We start from the raw sequence: 27,631 nt of genomic DNA on the forward strand, positions 1-27,631 counted from the left end.
AAAGCTTTATAATCCATTCTAGATTCATTGGATAGAAAGGTCAAATTAATATGTACACCGGTGCATTTCAATTTTGTATTTTTGCAATAAACTTCCATTAGCAAAAATGCTTCTAGTAAAAGTTAGTTTTTCAGTGGCATATGCACATATGCTGTGAGGTCCCGTGCACCAGTATTCAAACATTGCACCTTCTCAGAGAGTTGGCAGTGGCTTGTATAATACAAATTAGTCTTCACCACCATCTCTCTGAACTTGAATACTGGTGCACGGGCTCTTATAGCACATGTGAAAATGCTGCTGAAGAGCATTACTAACTTTTACTAGAAGCATTTTTGCCAATGGAAGTATACTGCAACAATGCTTCTATTTAAAATTGAAATGCATTTATGCACATTTATATTTTTATTTTCCTTTATATATGCCTGCTATTTTTGCTGACAATAGTTTTGTTTTTTTCCAGGTTGCTGAAAGAGCGTTGTACTTCTGGAACAATGAATATATTCTTAGTTTAATTGAAGAGAACATTGACAAAGTTCTACCAATCATGTTTGGCAGTTTGTACAAAATCTCCAAAGAACACTGGAACCCGTATGTATATTTCCAATGTTTACTGTATACTCTTCCTATACATATAAAAAACTATTTGCATGGTCTGCAAAGTGTTATTGATTTCTATTAACAGTAGAATAGTTAGACAGACAATGTGACTGCTTACCTTGTCTACAGGTAGGTATCGCAAAACAAGTCTGTCTCAACTGTGTTTAAATATTATAGTCATTGTGCATGCAGATGTTTTAAAGGGATAGTAAACCCAATTTTATTTATTTCATTATTCAGATAGAGCCTGACATTTTATGCAACTTTCTAATTTACTCCTATTATCAACAATATAAGCTTAGAAGCCACCCCATTTTTTGTTCAGCACCTGGGTTGCTCTTGCTGATTGGTGGCTAAATGTAGCCACCAATCGGCAAGCACTATCCAGGGTACTTAACCAAAAATGGGCCTGCTTCTATGCTTACCTTCTGAATCATGAAAGAAAACATTTGTGTTAAGCATCCCTTTAACTAAAATGTGTCAAATTTAAAAAAAATAAAATCTTAAATGATAGTTTACCATGTGTAGTCTTTTTTTAAGATATATACCTTTTCTCTAACACAAAAAATGCAATGGTTAGATCAAGCAATTTACCTTTGTTCATGATTTTTCAAATACCATTTGATTTCAGCCTTTTCTACGATTTCAGAAGAGATGTTTAGACTTTTGATATCCTCTTTGTAGATTCTTCAGGCTCTATTTATCAAGCAACAAAAAGCAGGTTTGGCGCCTGTGCGAGTCTAACTGCAAGTAGAAGCACCTCTGAGTTAAATCATCCCAAATGTATTTGTTTAGTGTGGTTGACTGGTCATATCCTCACACGACTTGTCACAAGAGAGTACTGCGTATAAATGGCTTGCGCAGTAATAATTGCAGGCAGCGGACGATCAGCATTATAGCTGGGAATCTTGCATGCCCACCCAATAATAAATCGGGTCCTTAAAGGGATTTGCAACTTTAAGCAACTTTTTAATTTACTCATATTATAAATTTGTATTCATTCTCTTGGTATCTTTATTTGAAAAAGCAGGAATGTAAAAAAAAAATGATAATAGGAGTAAATTAGAAAGTTGCTTAAAATTACATGCACTATCTGAATCATGAAAGAAAAAATTGGGGTTGTTGCATTTCATCCTGTTCCTGCAGCTCTTTTCAAATCAGTTCTCCTGTTTTAATAGCTTAAAGGTACCAAATACTGAAGCTCCGCCTCTTTGTATTAGGAGAAGCCATCTTGGAACTCAGGCATCCTTACAGCCTGTAACAGAAGCTGTGCACACTCACAGATCAGTAATATTGCCTATTTTTATAATGTGCTCCGGGTTAGGGTGCATGATGCAAAGCAGGAGCTTTACATTTTTTCTTCTTTTTTTTACAGGTTTGCAGTTACACAAAATGTATTTTTAAAAAATACTCAGAATTATTATAGAGCAATGCAGTTTTAAAGTTTTAAAGCTCTGGCTTTGTATCATTCTACTGATCTGTTAGTGTGCATAGCTTAAATCACAGGTTGCAAGAATACCTGAGCTCCAAGATGGCAGCCCCCAGTACAAAGAGGTGGAGCTTCAGTACCATTAAGCTATGAAAACAGAAAAACTGATTTGAAAAGTGCTGCAGGAACAGGAGGAAATGCAATAACATAGCGAGTAGCTACTATTTTTTTTGTAGTTGTGCACAGCAGTCTAATGTCCCTTTAATATGAACTGTACAATGGGCAGCAATGTATATGACAACACAAAACAAAATAGATCCTCCTCTTTTAAATAAGGGGAATCCTTCCCTGTAAGTTGGCTTGGGGGCTGATATATGGACTTTAAAACCCTCCTCACAAGCACAGAATAACTTGCATAGAAATCTTGGCATCTGAACTACATTAGATCCTCATGATCCGGATCACAAGGGGAATGACAACACATAGTCCTGTGCAATCTGGGATCAGTGTGAAGGAAGTCAAGGTTTTGCATCAAATGAGATAGTAACACAATATAGTAAATTTGAAGTATAGCCATGTTCTCTGCAGGACCTCTTTAGGGCTAGATTACAAGTGGAGCGCTAATTTATCATGCTCCTGTAAACGGGCAAACTTTACAAATGGCTGGTTATTGCTACTGTGAGCTCGAGGTAGCAATTAGTGCTCTGAAAATTTTTAAATGTGCCCAATGGCCCCCAAAATAAAGTGTGTTTCTAATGTTAGTGTTATTTTCTAAAATAAAAAATATAAGCATCTTTAATTTTTTTTTTTTTTTTAAACTACATGAAGCAGTTTTTAGCAGTTAAAGTTGGCGCGTGTGGGGTGTTAAAAAAAAATTGCCCTGAAAAGTGCCTTTACATTGCGGTCTATGGGGAACTCTGAGTTCTCTATAAATATAAATGTTTATGCATTTATATATATATATATATATATATATATATATATATATATATATATATATATATATGTTTATGCAGTACACCCCTCACATCTTTGTAAATTGTATTATATCTTTTCACCTGACAACACTGAAGAAATGACACTTTGCAATGTAAAGTAGTGAGTGTACAGCCTGTATAACAGTGTGAAATTGCTGTCCCCTCAAAATAACTCAACACACATCCATTAATGTCTAAACCGTTGGCAACAAAAGTGAGTACACCCCTAAGTGGAAATGTCCAAATTGGGCCCAAAGTGTCAATATTTTGTGTGGTCACCATTATTTTCCAGCACTGCCTTAACCCTCTTGGGCATGGAGTTCACCAGAGCTTCACAGGTTGCCACTGGCGTCCTCTTCCACTCCTCCATAATAACATCACAGAGCTGGTGGATGTTAGAGACCTTGCGCTCCCCCACCTTCCATTTGAGGATGCCGCACAGATGCTCAATAGGGTTTAGGTCTGGAGACATGCTTGGCCAGTCCATCACCTTTACCCTCAGCTTCTTTGGCAAGGCATTGGTCGTCTTGGAGGTGTGTTTGGGGTTGTTATCATGTTTGAATACTGCCCTGCGGCCAAGTCTCAAAATGGAGGGGATCATGCTCAGCTTCAGTATGTCACAGTACATGTTGGCATTCATGGCCCCCTCAATGAACTGTAGCTCCCCAGTGCCGGTAGCACTCATGCAGGCCCAGACCATGACACTCCCACCACCATGCTTGACTGTAGGCAAGGCACAATTGTCTTTGTACTCCTCACCTTGGGTCTGTCACACACACTTGACACCATCTGAACCAAATACGTTTTTCTATCTTAATATGAGGAGAGTCCACAGCTTCATTCCTTGTGGGAATACAGAACCTGGCCTCCAGGAGGAGGCAAAGACACCCCAGCCAAAGGCTTAAATACCTCCCCACTCCCCTCATTCCCCAGTCATTATTTGCCTTTCATCACAGGAGGATGGCAGAGAAGTGTCGGAAGATTCAAAGTAGTCTCTTATGGAGGGTAGTACTCTTCGGTATGGGACTGGAGTTTTAAATAGTCTTGTCAGCCTCTCAGTGAGAGCATTGACCAATGTTAGGGTCTGGAGATACAGGTAGAGTCTTTCTGCGAAACCATTCAGACACGTATTAACAGCTCCTAAGCAATCTGTGTTGACGAGTTTCACTGCCTGCTTCTATCACTCAAGTCCATGTCAGAAGCGATGCTACAAGACTGTCAAACTTGAGAGGCTTGATTCTGGTAAGATTGTTTCATTTTATACTCATATGATAACGCAAGAAGACAGGGTCACAGTGTGACTCCTTTATCTGTATAGAATCAAAGGTTACTATCTCCGGAAGGGGATTATTGAACGGGGGATTTATGCATAATTTGTTTTATTATGTTTTATGCTGCAACATGTGTGAGATGAGGCTCAGGCAGATGTTGGAACATTCAGGTTTTACTTTTGTTCATCGTTTAAGAAAAACATGGATAAGAAGCTAGAAACTCTGTTGAGAAAGATGTTTCAGCAGACAGGGTTTTTTATTTCAGCCTGCAGCGGCAGTTGCTGTGGTGGCTGGAGCCGCTACCAATTGGTGTGACTCTCTCTCGGAGATGATCGAGGTGGAAACTCCCCTCGAGGAGTTCCAGTCAAGAATTAAGACCTTAAGGGTTGCTAATTAATTTTTTTGCAATGCAAGCATGCAGATTATTCGCTTGAATGCCAAGACATCAGGCTTTTCTGTTCTAGCCCGTAGGGCTCTGTGGCTGAAGTCTTGGTCTGCTGACATGAATTCAAAATCTAGATTGCTTTCCCTTCCATTTAAGGGGAAGGTTCTTTTTGGTCCAGGACTGGACTCTATCATATCCACGGTCACTGGGGGCAAGGGTGCCTTACCGCAGGATAACAAGAACAAACCTAAAGGTCAGGGTCCTAATTTTTGTCCCTTTTGTTCAGATAAATCCCAACAACAGCAGCTCTCCACGAAGCCGGAACAGTCCAAGGGAACTTAGAAACCTTCTCAATCTTGGAATAAATCCAAGCAGAACAAGTAGCCCGCCAAGACAAAGTCAGCATGAAGGGGCGGCCCCCGATGTCGCTGGATCGTGTTGGGGGCAGACTATCTCTCTTTGTGGAGGCTTGGCTAGGAGACATGCAAGACCCTTGGGTTCTGGAGGTCATTGCTCAAGGTTTCAGGATAGGTTTCAAATCTCATCCACCCAGGGGCAGATTCCTCTTATCAAACCTGTCTTGAAGACAAGAAAAACGAGATGCTTTTCTAGGGTGCGTGAGGGATCTCTCTTCCTTAGGGGTGATTGTTACAGTACCTCTAGCAGAAAGAGGTCTGGGATATTACTCAAACATTTTTGTGGTCCCAAAAAAGGAGGGCACTTTTCGCCCAATTCTGGACCTAAAATGCCTAAACAAGTTTCTGTTGGTGCCATTGTTCAAGATGGAAATTATATGGTCGATCCTGCCCTTGGTTCAAGAGGGACAGTTCATGACTATGATAGACTTGAAATGTGCCAATTCACAAGGACCACTTCAAGTTCTTAAGATTCGCCTTTCTGGATCAACACTTCCAGTTTGTGGCTCTCCCCTTTGGTCTGGCTACCGCCCCAAACATCTTTAGGAAGGTTCTAGGGGCCCTGCTTGCGGTTGCAAGATCCAGAGGTATTGCAGTAGCACCTTACTTGGACGACATCCTGGTCCAGGCTCCGTCCTGCCGGCTGGCGGAAGACCATCACGGGCTCTGCTACTTCTTCAATCTCATGGATGGAAGATAAACTTAGGAAAGAGTTCTCTGGTTCCCAGTATCAAAGTGGAGTTCCTGGGCACAATAATAGACTTCATATCCATGAAGATATTCCTTACAGACCAGAGACGTTGCAAGATTACTTCAAGTTTTCTTGCCCTCCAGACCTCCTTCAGACCATCTGTGGCCAGGTGTATGGAGGTAATTGGCCTCATGGTATAGATGTGATTTCATTCACCAGGTTCCATCTCAGGCCTCTTCAGTTGTGCATGCTGAGGCAGTGGAACGGCGATCACTCGGATCTATCCCAACAGATTTCTCTGGACATCCGGTCTCTGTCCAGATCGCCTGTCCCAGGGGACATCCTTTTTGAGACCATCCTGGGAGATTGGGGAGCTGTTTGGGGTGCCAGGAAAGCACAGGGTTGGTGGTCTCAAGAGGAATCTCTTCTCCCGATCAACATTTTGGAACTTCGAGCGATCTTCAACGCTCTGAAGGCTTGACCTCGTCTGGGTTTGTCCCAGTTTATCAGATTCCAATAAGACAACCATTACCTTGGTGGCTTGCATCAACCATCAGGGGGAACGAGAAGCTCCCTAGCTATGAGGGAAGTATCTTAGATTATGGAATGGGCGGAGGCCCACAGCTGCTCGCTGTCAGCGATTCACATTCCGGGTGTGGACAACTGGGAAGTGAATTTTCTCAGCAGACAATCGTTTCATCCGGGGGAATGGCCTCTCCATCCCGTGGTGTTTGTGGAGATTTGCAACAAATGGGGGACGCCGGAGATGGATCTCATGGCGTCCAGACTCAATACCAAGCTGCCAAGATACGGGTCAAGAGTCAGGGATCCCCAGGCAGTGCCCTGAGGGTTCAACCTAGTTTACATTTTTCCGCCGTTACCACTCCTACCTCAGGTAGTGGCCCACATCAAGCAGGAGCAAGCTTCGACTCTTCTAATTACTCCATCGTGGCCTTGAAGGATGTGGTTTGCGGACCTGGTGGGGATGTCGTCATCTCCTCCATGGAGGTTACCTTGTTGCAGGGATCTGCAGGTACCAGGGTCCTTTTGTTCATCAAAATCTGGATTCTCTGAGGCTGCCTGCGTGGAGATTGAACGCCTAGTCCTAGTCAAGAGAGGTTTTTCTGAGAGAGTGATTGATACTCTCATTCAAGCTAGAAAGCTGTTCACCTGTCGCATCTATCATAAGGTGTGGAGGACCTTCTTATTGTGGTGTGATGAACGTAGATTCCCTTGCATAAGGTCTAGTTATCCAGGATTCTTTCTTTTCTCCAGGATGGCTTGGAGAAGGGACTTGCTGCTAGTTCCTGGACAGATCTCGGCGCTATCTGTGTTATTGCACAAGAGGCTCACTGAGCTTCCTGATATTCAGTCTTTTGTTCAGGCTCTATACAGAATCAGACCTGTGTTTAGACATTCCGCTCCTACTTGGAGTTTAAATTTGGTTCTTAAAGTTTTGCAGAGGGCTCCGTTTGTGCCTATGCATTCGGTTGACATTAAGTTACTGTCTTGGAAGGTTCTTTTTCTACTGGCTATTGCTTCGGCACGCAAAGTCTCTGAGATGGCGGTCTAGCTTCCGTACCTAGTTTTTCATGCTTATAAGGCTGTTCTTCGCACTTGGTTGGGATTCCTCCCTAAGGTGGTGTCTGATCGCAACATCAATCAGGAGATTGTGGTTCCTTCCTTGTGTCCTAATCCTTCTTCTTCTAAGGAACTATTACTTCATAATTTGGATGTGGTTTGAGCTTTGAAATTCTATCTTCAAGCTACTAAGGAATTAAGATAGACTTCTGCATTGTTTGTTGTCTATTCCAGGAAGCGCAGAGGGCTTCTGCCACTGCCCTATCTTTTTGGTTGAGGAGCATTATTCGCTTAGCATATGAAACAGTGGGACATAAGCCTCCTCAGAGGATTACGGCTCATTCAACTAGAGCTGTGGCTTCATCTTGGGCATTCAAGAATGAGGCCTCTCTTGTGCAGATTTGTAAGGCGGTCCTCCTTGCATACTTTTTCCAAATTTTACCAATTTGGCGTGTTTGCTTCGGCTGAAGCAGTTTTTGGGAGAAAGGTTTTGCAGGCTGTGGTGCCCTCAGAATAGGGTCCGCCTTTTTTTTTTTTTTTTTCCCGTTTTCATTCAGTGTCCTCTAGAGCTTGGGTATATAGGTTTTCTACAAGTAAGGAATGAAGCCATGGACTCTCCTCCATATTAAGATGGAAAACATAAATTATGCTTACCAGATAATTTCCTTACCATCTGTATAAGGAGAGTCCACGGCCCCCGCCCGTTTTCTCCGTTGGGCGGACCAACATTTTTTGTTGTTTTGGCACCATTTATACCCTGATATTTCTCCTACTGTTCCTTGTTCCCTCGGCAGAATGACTGGGGAGTGGGGAAGGTATTTTAAGCCTTTGGCTCGGGTGTCTTTGCCATAGAGATATATAGCTGCACCTCACTGAAGAGGCCCACACTAGGCCAAAACGTACGTCTGTGGTTTTGCCATTTCCCTTGTTCAGAGAGCAATTGCCTGGTATTTCAGGGCTGGACTGTACTGTTAAGCCAGGATCAGACTGATATGCTACAGGAAAGTTCTTCTCTGTGAAATGCACATGTTGAGCAAAAAGAGGCTGCTTTTTGGGTGATAACTAGCCATAGAACAAGCTATAATGCTATTGTTCGTTCTCAGGTTGAGCACTTCTCTCTTTTTATTTGTGTACTCACTTTTGTTGCCAACGGTTTAGACACTAATGGCTGTGTGTTGAGTTATTTTAAGGGGACAGGAAATTTACACGGTTATACAGACTGTACACTTACTACTTTACATTGCAAAGTGTAATTTCTTCAGTGTTATGAAAATATATAATAAAATATTTCCAAAAATGTGAGGGGTTTACTCACTATTGTGAGATACTGTATTTATGTGTTGGTACTTGTATATACACGTATAAACACATAAAAATGTATATATTAATATAAATGTATATTTATATTTGCTGCCCATCGCTGCGTGACTTACCCCCTTCGCTGCGCTAGGTTTCCATGCCATGTCTCATGGCATGAGAATGAGGCTCCCGATGGAGCCTATGGAAGCATGCTCTCCTGAGCGCAAAGCTTCCGTGCCAATATCACCCTTAGCAAAGAGATATTTTGTGCTTGTTCTTTTAATCTGGCCCTTAATGGGTGCACTACCCAGGCCTACATTTTTTAGCCAATAAGAAGCTAAAAATAGATCATTCTAATATTTTTCAGTGTTTTTTGTCTAAATTATCATTAATTTGTTAAATTATTCTATGTGTGCTTTTTATATAGAATTTTAAACATCCATACATTGCTATTTTTATTATTTGTTTAGTAGAAGACACCATGGCATGCCATTGGAGTTTAAAAGGATACATATTTTAAGTATGTCGGACAAACACTAACATTTGTTGGTGGAGAAGAGTAGAGCGCACAAAGCAAAATAAATAATGCATTTACATTGCATTGTTTTTGTTAAACTTATGCCCTATTAAATATTTTATTGTGTATCAAACAACTGTAACTCACAAGCCGTCCTAATCCTGATATAAGAAATGTAATTAAATTTCCACAGCATCAGGTACCAATAAATTACTTTTTCTTGTTAAGTGGGAAGCAGAAAAGGCATTTTGTAATTACATCACAATCTGCTGCAGTTACTCTTGACCTGTCACTGCACCTGCACAAACCACTTTCTGTACTTTTGCCATAGTTAACGCAGGTTTCTATATTATGCCCCCCCCCCTTATTCAGCCCCTCACATACACACATGGTTCTAAACCCTAAAACGCACATTGCACACCACTATTGACAGTTTATTAAAGTGAAAGTAAAGTTTAATGAGAAACAAAATTTATGCTAGTCCACAGCGTCCTCAATTACTGTTGGGAATATCACTCCTGGCCAGCAGGAGGAGGCAAAGAGCACCACAGCAAAGCTGTTAAGTATCCCTCCCCTTCCCACAATCCCCAGTCATTCGACGGAAGGAAAATGGAGAAAAGGAGAAACACAAGGTGTAGAGGTACCTTAGGTTTAGTAAAAAAAAAAAAAAACTCTCTAAAATACAGGGTGGAGCCGTGTACTCACCATATCCGAAAAGAGATAAATTTATCAGCATAAATTTTGTTTTCTTTCCTAAGATATGGTAAGTCCACGGCGTCCTCAATTATTGTTGGGAACCAATACCCAAGCTAAAAGACACAGAGGACTAGGGAGGGACAAGGTATACCTAAATGGAAGGCACCACTGCTTGAAGAACCTTTCTCCCAAAAAAAGCCATAGCCGAGGCAAAAGTATCGAATTTAGAAAATTTTGAAAAAGTATGCAAAGAGGACCAAGTTGCAGCCTTGCAAATCTGTTCCACAGAAGCTTCATTCTTGAAAGCCCAAGAAGAAGAGACAGCTTTCTGACCTTTACGCTTTCCAGAAAATCAAGCAAACAATGCAGAAGACTGACGAAAATCCTAAGTCGTCTGCAAATAGAATTTATAAGCACGCACCACATCTAGGTTGTGCAACAGACGTTCCTTATGAGGAGGATTAGGACAGAGGGAAGGAACAACAATTTTCTGATTAATAGGAAGAAACCCAAACTTAGTATGAAGAACTGCCTTATCTGCATGAAAAATTAAACTCTCAGAGCAGAAGAAATAGCAATAAGAGACAAAGCCTTCAAAGATAACAACTTAATATCTAAGGAATGCATTGGCTCAAACGGAGCCTGTTGCAAAACTTTAAGAATAAAGTTAAGGCTCCAAGGCGGCGCAACAGACTTAAACACAGGCCTGATTCTGACCAAGGCCTGACAAAAAGACTGCACATCCGGCACGTCCGCCAGACGCTTGTGCAGCAAAATAGAGCAGAAATCTAACCTTTCAGAGTACTGACCGACCAACCTTTCTCCAGACCTTCCTGGAGAAAAGACAAAATTCTGGGAATCCTGACCCTACTCCAAGAGTAGCCCTTGGATTCACACCAATAAAGATATTTACGCCGTATCTTATGGTAAATCTTTCTAGTAACAGGCTTACGAGCCTGAATCATTGTCTTAATGGCTGACTCAGAAAAAACACACTTAGACAGAACTAAGCGTTCAATCTCCAAGCAGTCAGCTTCAGAGAAACGAGGTTCGGATGAAGGAAGGGACCTTGAAGTAGAAGGTCCTTCCTCAAGGGTAGTCTCCACTGTGGCAGAGACATTTCCACTAGGTCCGCATACCAGATCCTGCGAGGCCACACCGGAGCTATTAGAATCACTGATAGAAACAAACAGAAGACGCTCCAAGCAACATCCGTATCTCACAATGCTGAACCGGAAGTGAAACCAGCAGTAAAGGTGATCTAATGTCTCCAAGGAAACGGAGTGCTGTAGCCGTGGCAAAACCAAGCCACTATGACAAGTCAGTGAGAGAAACAGGAAGGCAGGCACTACAACAAGGCATCCAGTAAAAAAATTGATACTTTAATGAAAAAATGGTTAAAAAGTCAGACAGGAACACACGCTGTAGGCACATAAACACCAAAGGCAGGAGGACAAACTGACACAAATGTCTGACTAGTTTCGCGCCCCCTGACGGCACTTATTCATAGACAACATAGAACACCGATACTCTCTCCTGCTTGGTACAAGCAATGACTCGTGGAAGGAGAGCAAACGGAGGAAATTAGTATGCCATCCTGAAGTTCCAAGGAACTGCCAGAGCATCTGTCAGGAAGGCCTTAGTATCCCTTGACCTCGATCCGTACTTTGGAAGCTTGGCGTTCTGTTGAGACGCCGTCAGATCCAACTTCCGGTACACCCCCCCCCCATTTGATGGTTAACCTGGAGAACCCTTTTGGATGGAGTTCCCACTCCCTGGGATGAAAAGTCTGTCTGCTCAGATCTGATTCACAGTTGTCCACTCCTGGAATGTGGATGGCAGAAAGACAGAAATTGTGAGCTTCTGCCCACTGAATGATCCGAGCCACATCCTTCATGGCTAAGGAGCTCCAATTTCCTCCCTGGTGGTTGATGTAAGCCACCAAGGTTATGTTGTCTGACTGAAACCTGATAAATTGGGCTGTATCCAAGCCATCAAGGCATTGAAGATCGCTCTCAACTCCAATATGTTTATCGGAAGAGCAGATTCCTCCTGAGACCAAAGTCCCTGCGCCTTCAACGAGTCCCAAACTGCTCCCCAGCCCATCAGGCTGGCGTCCGTGGCCAATATCACCCTAGAGGGTCTCCAAAAGCATGTCCCCTGAGACAGATGTTCCTGAGACAGCCACCACGGAAGAGAGTCTCTCATTGACTGAGCTAGAACTATCTTCTGAGACAGATCTACATAATCCCCATTCCATTGACTGAGCATAATTAACTTTAGAGCCCTCAGATGGAATCGGGCAAAGGGAACTATGTCCATGGAAGCCACCATCAGACCAATTACCTACATACATTGGGCCACTGATGGCAGTAGCGCAGACTGTAGAGATAGGCAAGAGAAAACAATTTTGGCTCTTCTGACTTCTGTCAGAAATATTCTAATTGATGGAGAACCTATAATGGTTCCTATGAAGACCACCCTTGTAGCCAGAACAAGGGAACTCTTTTCCAAATTCACCATCCGTGGGAACGAAGAAAAGACAACAAGATCTCTGTGTGAGATTTTGCTACTTGAAAAGATGGTGCCTGAACCAGAATGTCATCCATATAAGACGCCATTGCAATTCCCCGAGACCGAATCACTGTCAAAAGAGCCCCCAGGACCTTTGAGAAAATTCTGGGAGCTGTGGCCAGGCCAAATGGAAGAGCCACAAACTGAAAGGCAAATCCAGAAAGGCAAATCTCAGAAATTTGTGATGATCCCTGTGAATGGAGACATGTAGGTACTAGGGATGCACCGATACCGATACTAGTATCGGTATCGGTACCGATACCAAGTATTTGCATGAGTACTTGTACTCGTGCAAATGCACCGATACTTAAACCGATACCTCCACTTCCTACCCATATGCTATCTTGTGGCGTTTTTTCAAACTGCATGTTCCCATTTCATTTTAAACTGGAGTGGAGACTAAACTAAAAATTGTTTACTACTGTTCTGCCAATACAAATTGCTGTTATTTGTATTATTGTAGGAGAGATCACTGTACCTCGTTCAGACAAACCCCTGAAGTACTGGGCAGTTAATAAACAGATTTCCAGCTCTGGTTAAAATGGCCCAAAAATATCTTTCTGCCCCATGCAGTAGTTTGGAAAATGAAAGACTGTTCAACTTAGAGTTGAACCTCCATACAAATGTCAGATTGATGTTATATAATAGCCCTACAACCCAATTGCATCACCCCTTTAAATTTAATATTTTATTGTAATATTTTTTATTTATAAGCATGTTCAGTGAACTTTTTTATTATTTCTTAATTTCTTTTGAATTGCAGTCCTTTATAATTATAAAGAAGGAATCTTAAATAATTAGTCTGTATTGTGCTTTGTAAACTGTCACATGACATTAAAAAAAAAAGTATCGGTAATTGGTATCGGCGAGTATTTGAAAACAAGTATCGGTACTTGTACTCAGTCATAAAAAAATGGTATCGGTGCAACCCTAGTAGGTACGCATCCTTTAGGTCTATGGTCGTCATGAACTGACCCTATTGCACTAACGGAAGAATGGAACGTATAGTTTCCATTTTGAAGGACGGCACTCTTGAGAAATTTGTTTAGACACTTTAGAACTAGAATGGGTCTGAAAGTTCCCTCATTTTTTGTAAACACAAACAGATTGGAATAGAACCCTAGACCCTGTTCATGTACTGGGACTGGAACTATCACTCCCAGGAGGGAAAGATCCCAAACACATTTCAAGAACGCCTCCTTTTATCTGGTCTGCAGATAATCTTGAGAGGTGGAACCTTGAATTCTAATTTGTAACCCTGGGATACTATGTCCATGGATCTGGGACATCTTGTATCCATGCTTGAGAGAGCTGAGCAAGTCTGCCCCCACTTGATCCGATCCAAGATCGGGGGCAACCCCTTCATGCTGACTTAGACTCAGCTGCGGGCTTCTTAGATTGCTTCCCCTTATTCCAAGACCGACTTAGTTTCCAAGAATTTTTTTACTGTTCCTGCTTGGCAGAGGAGGGGTAAGACTTACCTCTAAAGTTACGAAAGGAACGAAAATTACTCTTGACTGCCTTTCAACCTATTCTTCTTATCTTGTGGCAGAAAAGATCCTTTACCACCCGTGATATCGAAAATCATTTCTCCCAAACCCGGTCCAGACAAGGTCTTACCCTTGTAAAGAATTGCCAAAAGCTTAGACATAGATGAAACATCTGCTGACCAAGATTTCAGCCATAACGCTGTACGTGCCAAAATCGCGAAACCAGATATGTTGGCTCCCAACTTAATGACTTGCAAAGAGGTGTCCGTAATAAAGGAATTTGCTAACTTAAGTGCCTTAATCCTATCCTGGATCTCCTCCAAAAAAGAGACTCGGACAACTCGTCAATCCAATAGGTTTCCGCACTTGTCACGGTAGCGATACACACCACAGGTTGCCATTGGAGACCTTTATGAATATACATCTTTTTCAAGTAAGCTTCTAGCTTCTTGTCCATTGGATCCTTGAAAGAGCAGCTATCCTTAATTGGAATAGTAGTTCTCTTAGCCAGAGTAGAAATTGCCCCTTCCACCTTGGGCACCGTCTGCCACAACTCATTAATCAAGTCAGCCACCGGAAACATCTTTCTAAAAACCGGGGACGGGGAAAAAGGAATTCCGGGTCTCTCCCATTCCCGGGCAATAATCTCTGTGGCACAGGAAACACCTCCACAGAGGAGGGAACATTAAAGTATCCAACTTGCTAGATTTCTTATGGTTGACAGCGACAGGAGTGTCGGATTCGGCCAAGGTAGCTAAAACCTCCTTTAACAAAACACGAAGGTGTTCAAGCTTAAATCTGAAGGACACAACTTCAGCATCAGAAGAAGGAATTACACTATCTGAATCTGAGATCTCACCCTCAGTTGCTACCGACGTATCTTCCTCTTTAGACTTATGAGAAAGAACAACTTGGTTAGTCAGGACAGGATCAGAGACCTTATAATCTGAATCTTTAAGTTTCCTCTTGCGTCTTCCCTGTAGCATGGAATGGCAGTTAATGCCTCAGATACGGACAAAGATACCTGGGCAGCAATTTTTGCATGCAAAAAATTACTCATCCAGGAGATTGTGAGGAACCACAGGGTACTGCATATGACGTTCTTAGGGCTTGGGACGTTTGAGGAGAAAGCTGCGGCCCTGCCTGACCAGCATCAACCTGAGAGGATGGTGGCTCAGCAACAAAAAATCTATCTTTATAAATGAATGTTCTTTCAACACAAGAAGAACAAAAAGGCAAAGGAGGTTCTACTTTGGTATTTAGGCAAAGTTTACATTCAGCAGAAGGCACCAATTCTTGGTCCATATTGCAATAAAATTGACAGAACAAAACAATCCAAAAAAAAAAAAATGTAATACTGTTCCTTTATGAACATTCGTTCCTAAAGTAATTTAAAGATTGTCAGTCAGGGTGAAGGAATAACTTTCAACTGCCCAATATTTGCAATACAAATAAAATGCCAAAACCGCTCTCTATTAAGCACCTCTACACCTCAGCAGTGCCTACCTGCCCCCTCTGCACTCTGGAATAAGCAACGGCTCTCTTCACTGCACGCAGCAGCTCCGGATAATCTTAACAGAGGAACAAGGCGATTCATTATGAGCTGCGCCACACTCAGTGAAATTGCGCGATTTTCGATCTGCAATACCACTTCATAACGTACGTCAGACGCGGTCCCAGCGGCCATTAAACACAATTCCATCGGAACTGTGTTCCGTTAAGTGAACCACCAATTTCATCCATCCTTCTATAAAAACGGAGTCCCAGTGAAAAACACACAATGCTGAGCCACTAATGATTCCCTTTCCAAACACTGTTCGAAATCGAATCACCTCTAAGTCATAGTGCCTGCTCCCTGCCATAATGAGTCCTGTTCGTTAATGCAGGAACACAGCCCCAATAAAGTGCGGTTTATTCTGTATCAGTGCCAATGTTCTTTTTCCCATTAAAAAAAACTGAAAATGGCACTTACCTGCACCTCTGGCTGTCCGGCAGAAGGACAGCTCACCCGGCGTGAGAGGAAGCCACTCCTCACAGAGACCTGTGAAAACAAGAAAGGACAGAGTAAACCTACTCTGTCTTTCTATACAAGGGCAGCAACCTCACAAGTTCCTAACTGCTTGAAAGCTACCACTGCCTTACTGAAGAGACTAATGTGGAGTACAGCTAAACCCAATCTTGATAGGAAATATCATAGCAAACCTACTCTGGCTTTCAATATAATGAAATCTTGATTGAAGAAAAATCTTTTACAGACACCAAACTTCACCTCCTGCTTGCACTGAAGGCAAAGAGAATGACTGGGGATTGTGGGAAGGGGAGGGATTCTTAACAGCTTTGCTGTGGTGCTCTTTGCCTCCTCCTGCTGGCCAGGAGTGATATGCCAAACAGTAATTGAGGACGCCGTGGACTCACCATATCTTAGGAAAGAAAAGTGGCCGGTTTTTAAAAAATCTCATAAAAACAGTTTTTGTTTTTTTAGAAATACCTTTTTCCTTATGACAGCAGACTGGCGATCCTCCGCTCACATCTCATGCTGTACTTAGCATATCTATGACAAATCAGGCTTCCTCCAATCATTGTGTGGCCTCACGAGCTGGATGCCTTTGGGTGCACGCAATGATTGGAGGAAGCCCGGATTCGTCATTGCTGTGCTAAGTACAGCAGGCGCTGTGGGCGGAGGATCGACGGTCTGCTGTCATAAGGAAAAAAGTAAATATTTAAAAAAAAAAAAGCTTAAATGTAATGTTTAATGAATTAAAGTGCCAAAACCAGGCACATTCTCATTAAACTTTACATTCACTTTAATCTGTTTAATTTCGCTGGTCAGAAATGTAATTTTTGTTTGCCTTAGTATTAAATATGCACATTTTATACCAACACATTTCATTAATGTTGTCTTTTAATTTTATTTTAGAACAATTGTAGCTCTTGTATACAATGTGTTAAAAACTTTAATGGAGATGAATGGCAAACTCTTTGATGAGCTAACGGGATCATACAAAGCAGAAAGACAAAGGTATGTAAACATTTAAACTTTATTTCATGTCCCATTATGGATTTCTTATCATTAATGCTACGTGTGGCACTGCCACAAGGTGTTCAGACTACTAAATGTAATAGAGCGTTGCAGCATTTTTCTTTGCAGCACATTGCAGCCCTCACTAGCATCAATGGGGTTAAACTTAGCCCCAAACACAATGTTACAGGTTATCTTTCTTGAGATGAGTGATTGGCAACATTCTAGAATGGGACTGTTATAGTCCTGTCAATATTAGCACCGGATATCTTCATGGTCATCGTCCTGAGACAGCAACTGGATATCCACAATGTACAAACAAAAACGAAGGTCTTCATGATCCTGATGCCCATGGAATCTACAAACTCATTGATGAATTTCATAAAACTTTTTCTTTCTGTAAAAAAAACTCCCTACCAATCCACATAAAAAGAAAACACACCTCTGGAATACAGACCACAACTGTTAAAAACAATATACCTATGTGTGGCATACACTCAACTAGGGACCCTAAGAAAATATACCAGAAACATACAACCAATTCATCACCATGACAAAGTTGACTGAAAGAAATCTTTCCAGACCCAGCCGGCATGGCTAATGTATTGCCACCCTTTCTAACTACATAGTTCCAAAAAGTAGCCTTTAAAATGTTTATATGGATCTTTTTATTCAATCTCAAAAATCCTAATGATAGGAGGTACTTTTAAAACACTGTGTATAGCATTGTACGTTAATATCACACATAATGTATCTTTTTACAGAGAGAAAAAAAAAGAACTGGAACGGGAAGAACTGTGGAGAAAGCTGGATGACCTACAGCTAAAGAAAGCTCTGGCTGAAAATCAGAATGGTTCTTTAAGTGTACAAGAGGCCCAGAACAATGCAAGTGCCAAATAAACCGTCAACAGCCTCTGCTGCACAGGCATCCTTTTGTACAATGTAAAATTATAAAACAGTAAAAAAAAACCTTCTCAGTATAATATAAAGCCAACAATTTTTTTTTTTATTATTTTGAAGTTTGAGCAAAATCATATTTTCCTCTCTTGTTGCTAGAGGGACCAGAAATCCATTGCAGGGCAATATGTTGCTTGTCCCTCTTGCCAGTCTATGAGTTAGCGCCCAGTATTACATTGCTATCACAGGTCTTTCTACGTTGAATCATTGATACTGGTGGAGATAAATGCATTTTTATAATCTGTAATATGAGTGTGATAATTCTGGGATTGATGAGAATTATGACTTGAATTCTTTATTTTATAAATATATATAAATATATATATATTTTTGATTGTGTTGCACATAAATGTATTTAGTATGCTATGTACATTTTTGCGTTTTATATGTGCTCATCTCTCTACTGCAATCTTCAGTTTTGAGATACTTAAAAAACAAACAAAAAAAAAACACAGCTTCTGCACTACAGATTCTAAATTCAGATGAAAGGAAGGTACTTGATGCCTACACTTTAACTTGCAAATGCTGAAACCCCGTCAGTGGTATAAGTATATCTCACACACACACACAAATGTATGGTTGGGTTATTCGTTTCAGCCGATCAGCTGTATTGATTTGGTTTCTTCAATTCTGTGGCAAGGAGAACATTTCAGCAGTTGCCAGAGCTGCAAATGTAAAATTGAGTGGAAACATGCAGTATAAATCACAACGCGCAGTCTTGCCCAATTTGCTTTGCCGTGACCACCTATGCAAACCATTCCAACGGGAATATTAGCCCATGTGCAGTAACTGGAAAGCAGTGATAAAAATGAGTCTGCTTATACCCTAAAGTTGTTTTTTTGTGTTTAAAGGGGCATTCTTTTGTAGTAATAAAATGCTTGAATTCATTACAGCATTTTTTAATGCATCAAATGCTTATTTCAAACTATGTTTATCCCCTGCAAAACACCAGGCCTGCTCCAGAATCTTTCTTGCAGTGTTTAAGCAAATCGTTTTTAGTAATGAACATAAATGAAATAAATAAGAGCATTTTGTTATTGCATTAAGTTCCACGATGACCCAAAATATAGGACTTTGCTTTGTTTTAAAAAAAAAATTGTTGAAAATTTGCTGTCAAGATTTCTAAAAATGATTAGCATCAAATGACTCCTTTTAAACAGTACTTACATATATTTGTTACTGCTGCTAGGTTGGTTATGCTGTTGATATAGTGCAGTCTGCTATATATATATATATATATATATATATATATATATACTCACACCATGTGGCTGTGTTTACAGGTCAAAACAATTAATGTACCATGTGAATGTCAGTAAGGTGAAATATTCATTGTAAAAAAAACATGTCTATGAAAAGATTTTAACTACTTATCTGATTTGTACTTTTACAGCTTTACAGTATTTTGTCCAATTTCTACAGACACAAAATAAACCATATGTTATTGAGCGTTACTTCAGTTCCTCTAATCCTCAATAACAAGCGTCTGAGAAATGGGATAATTATTCATGTAAATGAGTTGTTCTCTCTTCACAAGGCGTGATAATACAGAAACAAACAAGTTGGCCATCATTTCTCCGGAACAATGAAAAAAAAAAAAATAAAGCTGTCTGTATCTTATAAGGATTGGTCAATCCTTAAATTTGATGAATTAAAGTACATCTGATATGTAGTCATTTTAGATTCCTAATCCTTTCCAAGTGGTCATGTTAGGGGTGAAACAATCCCAGGGTTCATATTAAAGCTTTCCAATCTGTTCCCTTTTCTACGTAATAATATGCAGTGTTTAACCTTTTATGGGGAAATGAAAGCGAATGTAAAGTGAAATGGAAGTATGATGTTAAACAATATCATCTAATCTGGGAATAATGCATTCAAGCACACATTTGGAGGGACAGTGCTTTCCACTAAAGTGTATATTCAGGAAAGTTATGGTGAACAGGCACATTTGTAAATATATTGCTTTATCACAGTTGTGTGTCCCTGTAATTACTATGATTGTATTTTCTTTTAAATATTGTAAATGTTTCTTGTAGGCTGTAGACTTGTGCTGAATGACTGTGCTGCATACTCTGACATTCTATAGGTTTAAATTGGAATAAAAGTAATTTGCATAAAATACTTTTAACACACATGGACTAAAAGTAAAATCTGGCTTTGTTATGCATTATACTAATATTAAGATACACAAGAATACAATGAAATATTGTTTGAAAATATCTATGGAACCTTTTAAGTGAAACAGGCTGTTTAATCACTGCCTTTAGTAAACCATAGGACATACCCATTGATGCTTAAAAGTACATTACCCATGCGTAAAACCTGAGAATGCAAATCAGAGATCTGAACTAGAATATAAATTGCTACATAAACCACAAGGTAAACTCACAATTATGACCTTACAAAAAAACAATTACTATATACTCAGTTTGTTTATTTAAGCAATGGCTGAAGGAGACACTTAAAGGGGGACAGTCTAAACTAAAAATTGTTATTGTTTAAAAAGATAAACACCTTTACTACCAATTCCTGAGCTTTGCACAACCAACATTGATATATTAATATACTTTATAACATTTAAACCTCTAAATTTCTGCCTGTTTCTAAACTACTACAGACAGCCTCTTATCACATGCTTTTTTCTTTTGCATGATGTACCGAATCCACGGATTCATCCTAACTTGTGGGATATTGTCCTTCCTGACAGGAAGTAGCAAAGAGAGCACCACAGCAGAGCTGTCTATATAGCTCCCCCCTTAACTCCACCCCTCAGTCATTCTCTTTGCTGGCTCTAAGCAGGAAGAGTAAAGAGAAGAGGTGTTAAACTGTTAGTTTTTATTTCATCTTCAATCATTGTCGGGCTTTAGTTAGAATTTAGCCTGTGTTTAAACCTATTGCTCCGCCATGGAGTCTAAATTTAGTTCTTCGAGTTCTTCAGGGGGTTCCGTTTGAACCCATGCATTCCATAGATATTAAGCTTTTATCTTGGAAAGTTTTGTTCCTAGTTACTATCTCTTCAGCTCGAAGAGTTTCTGAACTATCTGCTTTACAATGTGACTCACCTTATCTGGTGTTCCATGCTGATAAGGTGGTTTTGCGTACCAAGCCTGTGTTCCTACCTAAGGTTGTTACTAACAGGAATATCAATCAAGAAATTGTTGTTCCTTCTCTGTGTCCTAATCCTTCTCGTAAGAAGGAACGTCTGTTGCACAACTTGGACGTGGTTCGTGCTTTGAAATTTTATTTGCAGGCAACCAAAGATTTTCGTCAAACATCTTCTTTGTTTGTTGTCTATTCTAGAAAGCGTAGGGGTCAAAAGGCTACGGCGACTTCTCTTTCCTTTTGGCTGAAAAGCATGATCCGTTTGGCTTATGAGACTGCTGGACAGCAGCCTCCTGAAAGGATTACAGCTCATTCTACTAGAGCGGTAGCTTCCACATGGGCTTTTAAAAATGATGCTTCTGTTGAACAGATTTGTAAGCTGCGTCTTGGTCTTTGCTTCATACCTTTTCAAAATTTTACAAATTTGATACTTTTGCTTCTTCGGAGGCTATTTTTGGGAGAAAGGTTTTGCTAGCAGTGGTGCCTTCCGTTTAGGTTCCTGTCTTGTCCCTCCCTTCATCCGTGTCCTAAAGCTTTGGTATTGGTATCCCACATGTTAGGATGAATCCGTGGACTCGGTACATCATGCAAAAGAAAACAAAATTTATGCTTACATGATAAATTTCTTTCTTTTGCGATGTACCGAGTCCACGGCCTGGCCTGTCTATTCAAGACAGATAGTATTTTTTTATGTAAACTTCAGTCACCTCTGCACCTTATAGTTTCTCCTTTTCTTCCTTGGCCTTCGGTCGAATGACTGGGGGGTGGAGTTAAGGGGGGAGCTATATAGACAGCTCTGCTGTAATGCTCTCTTTGCTACTTCCTGTCAGGAAGGACAATATCCCACAAGTTAGGATGAATCCGTGGACTCGGTACATCGCAAAAGAGAAATTTATCAGGTAAGCATAAATTTTGTTTTTATTTGCTTTTCACGACAGACTGCTAGTTCATGTGGGCCATATAGATAACATTGTGTTCACACCCAATGAGTTATTTAAAGGGACACTGAACCCAAATTTTTTTCTTTCATGATTCAGATAGAGCATGCAATTTTAAGCCACTTTCTAATTTATTTCTATTATCAATTTTTCTTCGTTCTCTTGCTATCTTTATTTTAAAAAGAAGACATCTAAGCTTTTTTTTTTATTCAGAACTCTGGGCAGCACTTTTTTTTATTGGTGGATGAGTTTATCCACCAATCAGCAAGAACAACCCAGGTTGATCACCAAAATGGGCCGGCATCTAAACTTACATTCTTGCATTTCAAATAAATATACCAAGAGAATGAAGAAAATTTGATAATAGGAGTAAATTAGAAAGATGCTTAAAATGTCATGCTCTATCTGAATCACGAAAGAAAAAATTTGGGTACAGTGTCCCTTTAAAATTTCACACAACACAGTACTAAATGCAAGTCAATATTTAATTAAAAAAAAGTCATGTGATCAGGGGGCTGCCAGAAGATTCTTAGATACAAGGTAATCAGAGGTAAAAAGTATATTAATATAACTGTTGGTTATGCAAAGCTCGGGAATGGGTAATAAAGGGATTATCTTTTAAAACAATACAAATTCATTTGTAGACTGTCCCTTTAATGAGATTTGCATAAGAGATTTATGTTTGTGAAGAGACTGCCATGAACAGATCATGAAACCTATATGGGATCTAAGCATTTATGTCACTTTCCACCTGATTATACATATTGTTTCCCAGTAGTTATTTTATGGAACTGAGGTAAGATGGCAGATTGAACTGGCTACAATGAAAATTAAATCTACAGTTTTCATAATTTAAGATTGTTGAGATCTTTTTTAAATCTTTTATAGGCACAGCATTCTGTTTAGTGCAGGCATTGATAAAAACAATCTTGAAAATGATAGGAGTTTAAAAGAGGTTATAGCGTTAGACAGCAATAGCACTTAGAACCTCTAAAACAAAAAATGTAAGACTATATTTTCACCATATTTGGATTTGTAGTTAAGGAGAAGGAAACTACAGATAAAATTAAGATTTTTTTTTCCCCCAGATTTGATTTTTTTTTCAAGTCTTAGATCTTATATAACTATTTTCACAGGTGAAATGATATTCCAGTACTAGAGAGATATATAGTGCTTTCTTGGAGCTGATAGATATTGTTCCAAAGCTTTTACACTTCCTAATTATACCTCTTTTATTTCAAAGGTTGCTTTAGTTCTGTTTCTGTCTGTTGGGAGTCAGGTAGTGAGGGCTTCATAAAGAATATTTTTTACCACCCTAGTTACAGCATTGCTGCCTTCCACTTGCTGTTGGTGTTGTCAAATGAGCTCCTTGAAAAAAACATTCCCTGGGTAGACCCATCCCTGAACTGTGTATCTCATTTTTTCCTTCGGTCTGAGTTTTTTCCAAGAAAATAATTTACAGAATTGTTCTGGCAATTCAGGATCCATAGCCAATACATCTAAAATATGTAGTGTTTCACACAAGGCAAACCAAGTTGTGTTTTCTGGACCGGTCATAGAGAATGCTCTTATTTTGTGAGTTGATGGTGGAAGGTCGGCTTTCCTTGGAAAGGAGTTTTCTGCAGCCATCTTGAATAATGATTTTAGTGGATATGATTTTTAATGGTTAAGGTGCTTTTTAAGGTCAGTTCATAGATCATGATGTTGATGTTCTGAGGTGTGCTACAACAGTATGGCTTGTATCGTTTACCAGTGGAGTTCACACAGCACATCTCTGCCCTTTGAAATTGAAGCAAAATTTTACTTTAAGATGATCACGCCCTGGGAGTGTTATCCTCCTATCAATCTAGCAATCACTCAGACATGGGGGAGTTCACAGAAACTTGATGGCCAAAACCAAAACAGTGTTGAAACGATGTTTACCAGAAAGTGATACCCAGCATGCAATGGTGTTTCTTCTTTTTATTTATTGAGACAAGTTGATGAAATTACGTTTTTGGATCTATTCCGTCTAGTGGGTCCGATCATTAGTTCCTAAATTTCCTTTCATAGGGTCTTTTAAAATATTAATGCTGACACAAATATGTCTACCATATTGTATCATAAGCAATGGTTTAGCTAGAGATGTGATTACGTTTGCTTGACAGTTTCTGACCACAGGATACAATGATGTGCTTGTGTTACTGTACTTTCTGATTACTGGTAATATAATATGAAAGAGCTGATAATTCCTCTCTGGTTCAGACAAATACTGTGTACAGTACATTTGGTGAAATAAATGATCAACTGGAATAGATTTTGGTGTATAAGATTAAGTAGTAAATTCCTTTCAAGGTAATGACTTGTTTTACTAGAACTAGGCTTCATTCTGGGCCCAGTGTCTGATCATCTTTGCAAAACAACACCTTTTGCACAATTCCACAAACTTTTGTCAATTTGATGTATTTAGATGATGTATCATCTTGGGCTGCTTTTGTGAAAATATTCTTGCAGGCACAAAACGTGCCCTTCCTCATTTATATGGATTGCTTTGGTGCAGGGCCTTTTACTTTGCCAGATTTTCATCACACTGGTCATATATTAAGCTTCACTTGGAAAGTTTTGTTTGTGTCATGTTTTAATTTTGACTACCATGGTTTATCTGAGGGTCAAAATAGCTCTTTTACCTTTCACTCTACAAATAGTGAACTGAAAGTGGAGGGATATTTGTAAAAAGGCTTTGACTGTGATACATCTTCACACTGTGGAAATTGAGTTTTACAGATGTCTGCAATGTATTTACAAAAATCAGGGGCACTTACATGACATCCAAAGGCTCCTCAAACTAACCTATTAATTCGTTAACGCTCATGAAAGTGTTCTTTCTGTAATCACTTTATTGGCACATTGAAGACATAATAATAGCAAAAGGAAAATGGAGATTTAAAAAAAAAAAAAAAAACAGCAACAATGTTTATCTATGGAAATGTCTCACTACAATAAATGACTGACCAGCTCTCTAGTTATGTATTGTACCAGAAAGGTGAGGTCTCCATCTATCCAGGCACAAAAAAAAAACCTTTATGCCCCATAAGATTAACAAAGAGATTAGAAAAGAAAAACAAAGGTGTTTGCTTTTTCATGTTTAATATTTTGCAATGTTATGTAATGTCCATGCCCCTTTAAACGTACAGGGTATTTGTATTTTATATGCTTATACATCCTTCATTTTTAGAGTGCAGATTTATTGTATTTTTTTAATCTATTTGAAACTAGAAATGAAGGATTTTATCACTTCCCAGGTTTTTCTCTTTCAACAACTATTTTCATACAAAAAAAAAGATATATGCAATAAATTTCTATTTTTAAATTACACACATTTCCTTTGAAATCAGGATTTATATTGAATAAGCTTTACAATACTGCTGCATTTGTATTATGTTGAATAAAAAAAATAAAATGTCAGCACCAACAATTGTGTAAATGCAGCTGTATAATTTCTTAATCTGATGGTTTCAAATAATTATGCTGATGGAAAAATTGAATGTGAATACATGTAGTCTGCTGTAAAGTAAATGCTTTCTCCCATCTTGCGAGCTTTATTTGACCAATGCCTTGTATTGTGCACAATCCTGCAGTATTTCTTGATAATACTGAAAATGTTCGGTTAAAGCATCGCCTCTTTCAATAAAGTATTTTGATGTATTTCTGTGGGCGATTACCATTCCTATCAGTTACAGTCATGTGTAATTAAACTCCCTGGGGGGAAGAGGCATTTAATAAAGTCAGTTTGTATATTTTGCCATTTTGTTGCTGTCCTGTTTATGATACTCTGTGATTAATATTTGACCAGCACAAGCTACAAGACTGATCTGCGTAAATCATATCAATCTGAACAGCAAACAGCCTTTAGGTGGTAAATGGAGCTGAAAATGTGCTATATCTGCATAATGAAGGCGACTGGTTTCCACTCTAGTAAGAAACAGAATGTTGCTCAGCATTAATAAAATCAGTTATATGATTCTAACTTCTGTTAAAGTCAATGTTTAGGTTCTCATTCCACTGTGTAAAAACAGTAAATTCTCAAATGTAAAAATAAGTTTCATATGTAAATAGAATGTCTTGCGTTTCAATTACCACTATGTCCCCTTTAAAGATTCGATGCACCCAGGATGTTTCACTCTTTATATGATCTTCAGTCAAGCCCTATTTTAATGTGCCTTTAAGAACAGAAATGCAGATACAGCACGCTGAATTGCTAATGTCAAGCATGTATAAAGCTTCACTTTCAAAGCCTCTTTAAATTTATCTAACATCTTAAGCCGTTAAAAAGAAAAAAAAAGTATTTAATCTCAGAACAAAAGTATTATAGAAATAACCCCTTTCCTTCTTAATATGAGGAGAGTCCAAGGCATCATTCCTTACTGTTGGGAAATACTGAGCCAAAGGCTTAAATACTCCCCCCTACTTCAATCCTATCCCAGTCATTCTTTGCCTTTTGTCACAGGAGGTTGGCAGAGAAGTGTCAGAAGATTCGGGGTAGTCCCTTATGAAGGGTATCTACCCTTCGAAATGGGACTGGAGTTTTAAGTAGTCTTGTCAGCCTCTCAGTGAGAGCATTAACGAATGTTAGAGTCTGGAGATGCAGGGAGAGTTTCTGCAAACCCATCCAGACTAATATTAACAGCTCCTAAGCAATCAGTGTTGACAAGTTTCACTGCCTGCTTCTATCACTCAAGTCCATGTCAGGAGCAATGCTACAAGACTTTCAAACTTGAGAGGCTGTGTTTCTGTTCCAGGGCATAGATTCCGGTAAGATTGTTTCATTTTTTATACTCGTATGATAACGCAAGAAGACAGGGTCACAGTGTGACTCCTTTTATCTGTGTGGAATCAAGGGTTAATATCTCCGGGGGGGGTTAATCACATAATTTTATTTTATTATGATTATGCTGCAACATGTGTGAGATGAGGCTCAGGCAGATGTTGGCACATACAGGTTTTACTTTTGTTTTTGAAAGATGCGCAGCCTGAAAGGCTTTGCACGCTTTTTTCCTTTTATAGCAGGGGCGGTCCTGCATTGTGCACCATGTGACCGGGTGTGGTTACACCAATTTCCTCTTTCCTGACCGTGCGATTTAACGGGGAAGAAGTGGTTTCTCTGTTTAGCCTGGGTCATAGGAGGTGGTGAGTGCCCCAGCCATTGGGTGTATAAAGGTGCCGTTTTCTCTTATTATTCAATAGTCTGCTTTATAAGCACAATCTATGGAGGACTCTGATGCGTTAGAGGGTACTCCCTCTTTACCCAAGTCTAATACCTGTCTATATTGTGAGGAGGCCGCGGGATACCCGCCTGCTCAATTATGTTCCACGTGCCTTGATAAAGTAATCATGTCAAAGAAAATTAATATGTTTGATACCACTGAGCTGTCCACCTCTGAGGAGTCTCCATCCCATGAGGTGCGCACCCTACAGTCATCTCCTAATACACATGCAGCTTCCTGTAACACTCCTAATCCTCCATCTGGAGGGGCCCTTTTACCACCAGACTTTACTGAGCAGTTACAAATGGCAGTGTCTGTGGCCTTTAGTGCTTTAACTCGCCCTGCTAAGCTCAAGGTTAAATATTGCTATCCTTCCAAGGGGTGATCTAGCTTATTGGATTTATCTGATACAAGATTATCGGATGATAAAGACGCTTCAGATACTTCAG

At 39.7% G+C, this 27,631-nt stretch overlaps 1 protein-coding gene across 1 annotated transcript in view; it reads left to right on the plus strand.

Moving 5' to 3' along the window:
* LOC128658217 (serine/threonine-protein phosphatase 2A 56 kDa regulatory subunit alpha isoform-like) overlaps window positions 1-20,031 on the plus strand; it is a 167,325-nt gene extending 147,294 nt beyond the window's left edge. The window contains exons 7-9 of the mRNA XM_053712751.1: window positions 461-588; window positions 16,841-16,942; window positions 17,707-20,031. Coding sequence (XP_053568726.1) covers window positions 461-588; window positions 16,841-16,942; window positions 17,707-17,842 — 366 coding nt within the window. The 3' untranslated portion in view covers window positions 17,843-20,031. The remainder of the gene's footprint in view (window positions 1-460; window positions 589-16,840; window positions 16,943-17,706) is intronic.
* Window positions 20,032-27,631: the final 7,600 nt, after the last annotated feature.

The sequence above is a fragment of the Bombina bombina genome, chromosome 4 (genome assembly GCF_027579735.1).
Source record: "Bombina bombina isolate aBomBom1 chromosome 4, aBomBom1.pri, whole genome shotgun sequence".
Lineage (NCBI taxonomy): Eukaryota > Metazoa > Chordata > Amphibia > Anura > Bombinatoridae > Bombina > Bombina bombina.